Source organism: Arachis ipaensis, chromosome B08 (genome assembly GCF_000816755.2).
Source record: "Arachis ipaensis cultivar K30076 chromosome B08, Araip1.1, whole genome shotgun sequence".
Lineage (NCBI taxonomy): Eukaryota > Viridiplantae > Streptophyta > Magnoliopsida > Fabales > Fabaceae > Arachis > Arachis ipaensis.
This window is the reverse complement of record NC_029792.2, coordinates 2,698,288-2,707,989: the sequence shown is the minus strand read 5'-3', so window position 1 is coordinate 2,707,989 and position 9,702 is coordinate 2,698,288. Positions and strand designations below refer to the sequence as shown.

General features: G+C 36.5%; 2 protein-coding genes across 2 annotated transcripts; one reads left to right on the top strand and one right to left on the bottom strand.

Moving 5' to 3' along the window:
* On the top strand, nt 3,169-4,469 carry LOC107614415 (dof zinc finger protein DOF2.2). Its single transcript, XM_016316630.2, has 2 exons — nt 3,169-3,548; nt 3,638-4,469. The coding sequence occupies exons 1-2, from the start codon at nt 3,495-3,497 to the stop codon at nt 4,220-4,222; spliced, it is 639 nt and encodes a 212-aa protein (XP_016172116.1). The 5' UTR covers nt 3,169-3,494; the 3' UTR covers nt 4,223-4,469.
* Nucleotides 5,571-9,345, bottom strand: LOC107613378 (U-box domain-containing protein 13). Its single transcript, XM_016315346.2, has 4 exons — nt 8,965-9,345; nt 7,672-7,788; nt 7,078-7,533; nt 5,571-6,990 (listed from the first exon to the last, which is right to left on the bottom strand). The coding sequence occupies exons 1-4, from the start codon at nt 9,235-9,237 to the stop codon at nt 5,845-5,847; spliced, it is 1,992 nt and encodes a 663-aa protein (XP_016170832.1). The 5' UTR covers nt 9,238-9,345; the 3' UTR covers nt 5,571-5,844.

Below are 9,702 nucleotides of genomic sequence, written 5' to 3'. Positions count from 1 at the left end.
TACTGTTGGCATTTTGGTTCTTATTTATAGTGATAATTATATGTTTCACGATCAAGGATATTTGAGATTTTTTGCTTATATGAGTTTTTTTAATGCTTCAATGTTGGGATTAGTTACTAGTTCGAATTTGATCCAAATTTATATCTTTTGGGAATTAGTTGGAATGTGTTCTTATCTATTAATAGGTTTTTGGTTTACACGTCCTATTGCAGCAAATGCTTGAGAAAAGTGAATGATCTCCTACCATTGGATGTAATCTCACACCATTAAAAAGACTATTGATGGCCAATTGATGGTTACAAAACACAAAAATTACTAGCCCTAACACTCCTCTTAATTTTGATATACACTAGTATGATTATATATTATTTCTTCTTCGAAAAATTGAAACTATTCAATAGAAGTGTACAAATCACTTTACTATATCTTTTTTTAGTTGGGAGAGTAGCATTATTTGGTGTTTGACGCTCCCACAGTCCAACTCGGCCCCTTAACACAATAATGAAGTAAACAAAGGCTAATTAATTAATTAAGGAGTAAGAAGGCAAATGCTAAAGTTAGGTCCCACAAATTTCTGATGATGTTCTTTTTTGATATGTATTTCTCATGCACGTGCATGGCTACCTTTGTGGTTTGTGTACCACTACCTCTTTCTAATTAATCTCTTCAATCCTCATTGAATTGTATAGTAGATAGTTTTGTGTGGAAATGGCAGAGAGGACAAGTGAAGGCAGTGGTTAAGGCTGCAATGGTGGTGGCTTTCCAACCATAGTTTCGTAAAATGAAAGTGTTTTTGTAAGCTTTTTCGCATGAAAATGAGCAAAAAAGCACTAACATGTATACAACAGATAAGGAATTAGATTCCAACACCACCAACTTCATTCTCTGCCTTCCTTTAATTTAACCGTTATAAATAAAGTTATTACAATCAACACCACCAACTTCACGTTTAACATAACCAACATTAATAATTCTTTACATATATATGGGATATATGATATGTATGTACAAACATTAAAATTCAAAATAATACGTACGCCATATTTAAACTAGCTAGCCAGCTAGGCACATGGAGGATTCGGTTCATAGCAATTTAAATTACATACAGTAATACTAGAGAGGAAAAAAAAGGACTAAATTTGTTTTATTTAATATTTATTAATTATAATAATAATTAATAAATATTAAATAAAATAAATTTAGATTTTTTTTATTAATTTTTTTGTTATTAAACAATTTCGTTTAAATTATTCTGTTTAAGCTAATTAATAATAAGCGATGGAATTAAATATTTAGCGAATAAATTAAATAATTTTACTTGAAATGTGGCGAATTATGATTTTATTTTCCCATGAAACTAATACGAATTATATAAGGTCAATCCCATTTCGTCACCTTCAAATGAAAATGAGTATATTGTAAGAAAATAGGATTTGAGCGTGACAATTTATGTTCTTGGTATAGTATGTATATGTATATAGTGTGTAAATATATAAAGTAGGAATATACATATATATGTATGTGTTGAATTCCCGACCGAGAGCATCTGATGAGAAAATGATTGATGATTAATGTCGATTGGGTGATGCATGTGTGTGTGTGTGTGAGGATCATATTTATTAACATTCATGCTATCATGCATAGTCCTTCATGACCCTACCACCCTCCATTCCCATGCACAATGGCCGGGCTAAACCTAACCTAGCTACCTATAATATCTTCTTCAACTTCACTCCTTATTAGGACTATTTCCTCTCCATCCCTAAAGTTTTTTAAACATACATAAACTAATTAATAATAATCAAGTGTCATATAGTAGCATAAATAATGACGCTGAACCTATAGTTTCTAACTATTTTTTTTTCAGTTAATTTAAAGATACATACATGCATGCAACCTAATTATCAAAAATTGGTTATTTTTTAATGCTCTCTAGAATCTACTTAAGTAGTTAATCCATTCGCATATATACATATATATAGATTTTTTAAATTATTGTTAAATAGATGGAAATTATAACGTACGGGAAAAAAGGACACTTTTTAATTTGAATATGGAAGCAAATTAAAAGTAGTGTTGAACTCGGATATGAGGAATACAGGTGCTTGCTTCACAGCCATGTAGTGTTAGTAGAACAGAACTCGGACCATGCGAGTTTTCTATCAGTAAACGAACAGTCCGAATTGCGTTTTATATCCCATTTCATACAAAAATTGACAACAACAAACAACTTGGAGGATCCGTTTTCTAACTTCCGAAATTTATATTTGCCCAACCACTTCGATTTCTTAAGCAAAATTTAAAAATCAAATGGTCCGATTTGTGTACTTTGAGTTTTTTCAATTTTTTTAACACAAATCGGACCCTCCGAATTTTGTACTCTGAATTTTTTCAACTTTTTAAACACAAATCTCCGATTTGTGCACTCCCACAATTTAAAAAAACACAAAAAATTACCATGTTAAAGTATATTACTTATTTTACTTTCATATCAAAATTTTTTAGCCAAAAAAGGAATCAAGAGCGAAAAAGGAAACAAAATTATAATATATAGCCAACACAAACACTTTAATTAATTTGTGTTCATAAAATTGAAGTTTTCATTACTAAAGTATTAAAGTTTAGAGGGTACTGGAAGATTTTGTCTAGTTACTTAAAAGATATAGTGATTAATAAAGTAGCTAGCAGGATAAACTTAACATTTTATGCAGTGATGTCACAAGTGTTGGTGCTGCCCAAAAGGGATCTGAACACAACTTTTAAGCCACTAATTCACTGCTTACATACTTACATTAGCAACTAATAAAGTCATTAACTCTTGAATAAAGAGACAGAGAATATAGCTAACAGCACCAATTATATATATTCCCATATTTATTCTTTCTTTGATTTTACTTTTGAACTGCACAAACCTTAAAAATAATTGAAGCAAATTAAGAAAAAAAGGAAATGAATGATTTCAGGCTTCATATGTCTAAAGCTTTCAAGATAATAACAAGGTCTCAATAATTGAAAGACTTGCCAATTTGTATATGAAGTATATATACACATGATTAATAGCAAGACAGTGTAATTTAAAAAGGCTGTATGTATGACTAGACATACTTTAGATTTGTTAAATAACTTTTATATGCTTTTGATGGCATGCATCATGATATATATGTATTAATCGTTAAGGCTGCATAAATGTTTAATGAAGAATTATTTAGAGAAGGAGGAGTTAAAAAGAAGGTTATAAGTTAAGATATAGTGGCTGGGTATGTAGCTCCAATTAAAACCCTAAAAATACAATAAAACAAAAAGAGAAGAGATGAAAGGGAGCTTCATCATCATCATAATCTCTCTCTCTATCTTTTTCCTTTTCTCTCTCAGCTGCTATTCAATTCATTCCCCTTCATAATACTAGTACTAGTGATATATATTCTACTCACCCATCAAACTTTATATAAAAAGATAAAGAAAAAGAAAAAGGAATTCATCAACATACATACACCATGGTTTTCCCTTCAATCCCAGTGTATTTAGATCCTCCCAATTGGATTCACCAGGTAAGGGTTTTTACTTTTTATTAGTAGTTATTGATATGCCTTAATTGCATCATCTTCTTGAATATTCCTATTCTTTGTTCAACTTGCAGCAGCAGCAGCAGGTAAATGGCAATGGCAATGAGAGTTCAACTCAGGTGGTTCCGAGATCGGGATCAGAGGGAGGACTCAAGTGTCCTCGGTGTGAATCCAGCAACACAAAGTTCTGCTACTTCAACAACTACAGCCTGTCTCAGCCGCGACACTTCTGCAAGACGTGTAGGCGTTACTGGACAAGAGGCGGTGCTCTTAGGAACGTTCCGGTTGGTGGTGGTTTCCGGAGAAACAAGAAGACCAAGAGGAGTACTAGTAGCAGTAGCCGCCCAGGAGGAAACACTGAAAAGCAGTTAACATCAACATCATCACTTCCGTCAGGTTTTAACCCAGGTTTCATGGCTTCTCTTGAGAACATGACCCTCTATGGAGGAGGATTGCATCAGCATCAGCAGCAGTTTCCTAATTTCTTGAGTGGTTTTGATCCAACTACCACTTCTTCTTCGTTCCCTTTCCTGTTTGGAGAATCTAGGGTTAAATTGGAATCTGGAAACGGAGGGCTATTAAGTACTAGTTTGCCAGAGAACTATTCATGGACTGATCTTGCAGCTGCATCTTCTTCCGCTGCTCATCATCTCTTGTGACTTGCATGCAATGTTTTGTGGTTTGAGTGCATTTTTTTTCTTTATCTATTGTTGGTTGTGGTTCTTACCTTCCTTTAATTTTAATTTATTTTGTTTTGTTTTGTATAACATGAGTGCATTGCATGTTGTTTGGTGACTCCAACTAAGTTTCTTCTTCCATAACAGAAAGAGAGTGTTTTGAGGACTAGTCAAGATTATTTTGATTTCGAATGAAATGTCATATAGAGTGTTCTCTGTGACCTGACAACTGACACAACCCTCTATCTCTATAACCTTATTAATTCTAAGTCATTCAATTCAATTCTTTTTTCCTTCTTTTTTATCAAATTAGATTGATTCAATAAGATGGGACGTACATGCATGTTTGTTGGATTTTGGGACATTTTCTCAGAAGACGCCAAATCCCCACTCAAAATCATGCAATCTCTTATACTTCACCAAACTAGAACTTGTTCCGATGTCATAATTAATGCAAAAAATCCCTCCTTCCCTGGCACACTAATTAGTGTAACCTTTTTCTGCTTGTTATGTAATTATAACATTAGTCAAAATAATTAATGTTATAGGTATGATTACTCAATATTAATGAAACATACAGAAATGTGGCAGAGTTATTATTAATGAAAGTAAGTAAATATTGATGAGGGTAAGAAAAAGAGAAAAAGGAAAAGCAAGGGGGAGGAAGATAACTTTTGAAAGAACCAATGCTGAGGGGAATAAAGGAAGGGAGAGGAGCAGAGAGTCTTGGGACGTAGCAAACATGTCGGTGCTCTGGTGGGTCTCTATTCTCAAACGAGAAGGAGCCCAGGCTCAGAAATTCATGCAATCCAGGAACACTGCTTTAATTTCATTTGCATCTTTTCACATACATACATGCACACACCATCCATCATCATTTTACACAGTAAGCGGGATGCATGATAAGGGAATCCACACACACATATATATAGTTCATGTAACTAAATTCTAAGCAAACCAAATTAAATTGGACCTTTACAAAAGAAAAAAAAAAAAGATAAAGCATAGGGCAAAGAGATTTTTGACTTCTGTTTACTCCACAAAAATACGAGAATACGTGTCAACTACCAAAGATAAGGGTAAGAAACTAAGAATACCAAGTTTAAAATGAACATGATGAAACTTTATTCACATCTTTATACATTGATTAATGGTGTAGATTTTTCATTTTCAATGAGAGAGAATCCTTAAAAGATAGAGTAGTAAGATAACGTGATGCGTTTAAGTGTGTACCTACACTTGCACTGTTGCACAACAGCTAATAATGTAATTGGTAGTCTCCACTATTCTATTTGTGACCATGTACATGGAGGAATTTCAAGTCACATGCTTTGATGGGAATATATAAATAAGAACATCTCTCCATTAAAACCTGAGGATGATTACAAAAGTACATCATGTTACAATTACATTTTCCATGTCAGAACCCCATTCCTCTCCTTTCTTCTGCATTGCACCTTTCGTATAAATAATATCACACACAAAAAATTGAACAACTTAACGGAGTGACCAGGTGATCTTCCACCATTTTCCCTCCAAACAGTCGCTTCTTTTCAACAATTGGGAAAAAAAACAGAAAGAAACAAAAGTTAACATAAAATATCTCAGCTATCATCAAGGTTAGTAGTAGTAGTATTAATAGAAGGCAATAGTTCAGTTTGTGTTTGAAATTCCTCATCCTCATGTTGCTGCTCAAGGAACCTGCTCATACGCTCTAACAATTGTGCTGCCTTTCTTTTCCCTCTGTCTGTGCCATGTTGAGCCAATTCCAACAATGGACCCATCACACCTAACTCCTGTGCCTGAGCTATGTATTGTTGATCTCCATTGCAAAGGTGCACCAATACAGCAGCTGCATTCTCTTTGTTCCTTGGGGATCCATTCCCAATAACCTCAACCAATACAGGCACCGCCTCGGCAGCGCCAATGGCGGCCTTTCCGTCAGGATGGCTAGCTAATATTGCCAAAATGGCTAATGCTTCGTCCACCATTCCCCCGCCACGTTCTGTCAGCAGTCGCATAAGAGTGGGAACGACTCCAGCCCTTACTGCCTTTCCCTTGTTCCCTTGGTAAATGCACAAATTGAAGAGTGCTGTTGCAGCATCTTTCTTACCCCTTTGGGTACCCTCACTCAGCAGTGTAACTAATGGTGGAATGGCCCCTGAAGAACCGATTGTAACCTTATTTTCATCAATAACTGAAAGGCTGAAAAGTGTGGCTGCAGCGTTTTCCCGAGCTTCCATGCTTCCCTTCTTGAGCACATGAACTATCCCCGGTACTGCCCCTGAAGACACAATACTTCCTTTGTTGTTTTCACATATGGAAAGATTCAGAAGTGCAGTAACAGCATGCTCTTGAATGCGGGAATCAGGTGTACAGAGAAGACCAACAAGAAGAGGTATTGCACCAGCTTCCGCAATGGCCACGCGATTATCTGCATTGCGCTTTGCAAGAAGGCGAATCTCGCCAGCAGCCGATCTCTGGTCTTCAGGATTGCCAGATGTGAGCTTCCTAAGAAGATTTTCAATCTTGCTCCGCTCGGCCGGTGAGCAGGCAGAGGCTGATTTATCAGTTCGAGAACTGCTAGGTCTCTTTGGTGGCTCTACGCCATTGGCTTCACACCATTGTGCTATGAGGCTCCTTAAGACATAGTTTGGTGTGAGAACAGTACTAGATAAGGTCTGCTGTGTTTTCGGGCATGTACCATGTCCTGCTTCCAACCATTTCTCTATACAGGAACGCTCATAAGTCTGCAGCAATTAGACAAAATGATTTGTTTTCAGTGTATTCAACTTCAATGCGAGTTTACATCCAAGTAGTTAGATTCAGAAACATACCTGTCCTGTTGATACTATGACAGGATCCTGCATCAATTCGAGAGAAATTGGGCATCGAAAATCATCAGGGATTACAGGGGGCTGATGATTCTTTTCATTTGTCCCTTGTTTGCAGCAACTTGAAGAAAGGCTGTTTCCTCCTACATTATCATCCTTGTCTAGATTCTCTGTTAGTACAAAATCCTTTATTCTCTTCAGCAACATTGACATCTTCTCAATGCTTGCCCCTGGATCCCCATCACTCGCGATCACCATCTCGTGCAAAGCTAGCGACTCTTGTGTGAGATCAGCTATTCCAATCAGTTGCAATTTTTCGGCTAATCTCCGTAGAACAGCTTGATCTGTAGCTGCATCATTGCTCTTGTTGTAAAGGGACAAGAGATCCTCATGCAACTCGGCATCAGCTGGATCAACCCTTCCTTTGGCTCTTCTAAATTGTGCAAGAACAAGCTCAACCTGAAATGATGGAGAGAATTAACAAGAATTAGTCCATAGTGGAGATACAAAGAAGTTCCACACTGATGCAGAAAACGTGATCCTTAGTCAATCACTAAAATGATACAGATGGAGCTTACAATCAAAATAAGTTTATACCTGTTCCGTAACTTCATCTGAAATGTCAAGCTTATCATAGGAAATTCCAGCCAATGCTTGTTCCAACTGAGTAGTCACCTCGTGGAATTTATTAATAATTTGGTCCCTCTCAATGACCTGCAAACAGGAGTTAAAATAACGGAATCAACACGGAGGGTTGCAATTTCCATCTAATCAAAAACCACTTTCGTAATTTGCTAACCATACATACTATTCAATTTCAAAACAAGCATAATAACTTTAGAACAGAAACTGTAAGTAAACTAAGGTTCCCATATAGAAACATGACAGGAACATCCAAACTACCAAAACACTAAACCATCTCAGGATTCTGTTCACTGTGTGTTCGTCTTTGTGTGTTTGTACCTTTTTGCGATTTCCGGAAAAACAAAGAAATATAAATCAAATGGATCGAAAGGACCATCATTGACAAGCCACACCTGCAAGATACACCAAATAGGAAAGGAACACAAGATATTCTATGTAGCTTGAAGACCAAAATAAGAGAATAGAAATTTTGGTGGATTGACAAGACACACCACTTCAATTTGCATCCACTTTTTTTATCTCGATGTCAAACAGAGACTCACTAGCAGATTCCAAATTTCAATTATAACTTATATTAAGGAAAAAAAAGAGATACTTTGAATCACACAGCACTCTAGACCAGCAATTTCCAACTTTAATCATATAAAGGGGGCAAAAACAAAAAAGGACCATATCCTTAGCCCGCGCGTAATCTATTCACCATTGATCTATAGTAGCAGCCACAACTTCGGAAGATTTTTTTTTTCTTTTTTCTTTTCGGCTTGAAACACACACGCTAGCTTCCCCAATCATATATTCTATCAAAGGAATAATGCAATGCGCGTTGCAAGAAAATTAAAATGATAAAATAAAAATCTTATTGGAATTAATTAAAAACTAAAAATGTTTGCTGGATGAGCCTAAAAAATTGTCCCCAGAACAAGAGCAGATACATGAACAGGTCAATTAATTTATATTACTGCAGCTGGAAAATCGTTTTGCCACCAAAAAACGAAAAAATGAAAAAAAATAAATAAATAATGGTTTGTACGATTCCCCAATAGTTAATTGGCAAAGAAATAGCATAAACGAAAGTTAAGCATATCGTCATGAATCACTTTGAGTAGCAGTTGAATGGCATAGTCAATACTACACAATACCGAAAAGCAAACACTTGATGACGAAATCAATCAATCTATCAATCTGTCCTGAAAACACGGAGTTGCAGAGAATAAAAAGTAAGAAACAGAGAAATATATATTATACCATGTAAATCTTGCTGCCTTCACTACCGAATCTGAGGAGGTCCATGGCGGATTCCATGGCTTCCTTAAGCTGAAGCAAAGCATTTGAAGTTTGTTGAGGGAGAGGGTCCTTACTGTCCCTAATCTCTTCGAACAATGGTGTGAGGAGCTTGAGCCTCCTGGCCAAGTTGCAGTACTCCTTCTTGACCGTTGGCCTGTAATCGGAGATGGAAGATATTTGATTGACCAAATCGATGAGGCTCTCAGCTGTTCCCGCCTTATTGTCGTCCTCCATGGAATTCAGCAGATCTCGGCGAAAACGCAGCGTTTTGTTGAGCAGAGGGCGGAGAGAGAGAAAGAGAGAAGACGCGGAGCGGAGTGAGTAGTGGTTTTGTTTTGTGGCGCGGCTCCTAACTAACCATGGTTGAAAAGTAACCGCGGGTGTAGGTATGGGGCAGTATTATAATTGGTAGCTTAGCTGTGAGTGTGAGTTACACAGCGGAGTGGGGTTGGCGCCGCCTTGGAGCGTGGCTCCCACTCTCGGCTTTCGGGGTGAGAGACTGAGAGTTGGTTAATAATTCAGTTAAACAAACTGCTCCTGCTGCTACTATTACTAACTGCGGTAACTACTTAGTAACAGCGGCGTCTGTGTTGTGTTCAACAGACCACCAATCTCACTCACTCAATTTCTGACTTCTGACTTCTGAGTTCTGACTCTCCTTTCAATGATGTTTCTATAAAATTATATAATATAAAAATA

Excerpts from the sequence above, each read along its gene's own strand:
- LOC107613378 (XM_016315346.2), bottom strand. The coding sequence starts at position 9,237 with ATGGAGGACGACAATAAGGCGGGAACAGCTGAGAGCCTCATCGATTTG. Across the intron at positions 7,534-7,671 it reads CAGATGAAGTTACGGAACAG|GTTGAGCTTGTTCTTGCACA; the intron begins GTATAAACTTAT and ends CCATCATTTCAG. Across the intron at positions 6,991-7,077 it reads TCATAGTATCAACAGGACAG|ACTTATGAGCGTTCCTGTAT; the intron begins GTATGTTTCTGA and ends TAATTGCTGCAG.
- LOC107614415 (XM_016316630.2), top strand. The coding sequence starts at position 3,495 with ATGGTTTTCCCTTCAATCCCAGTGTATTTAGATCCTCCCAATTGGATT. Across the intron at positions 3,549-3,637 it reads CTCCCAATTGGATTCACCAG|CAGCAGCAGCAGGTAAATGG; the intron begins GTAAGGGTTTTT and ends TTCAACTTGCAG.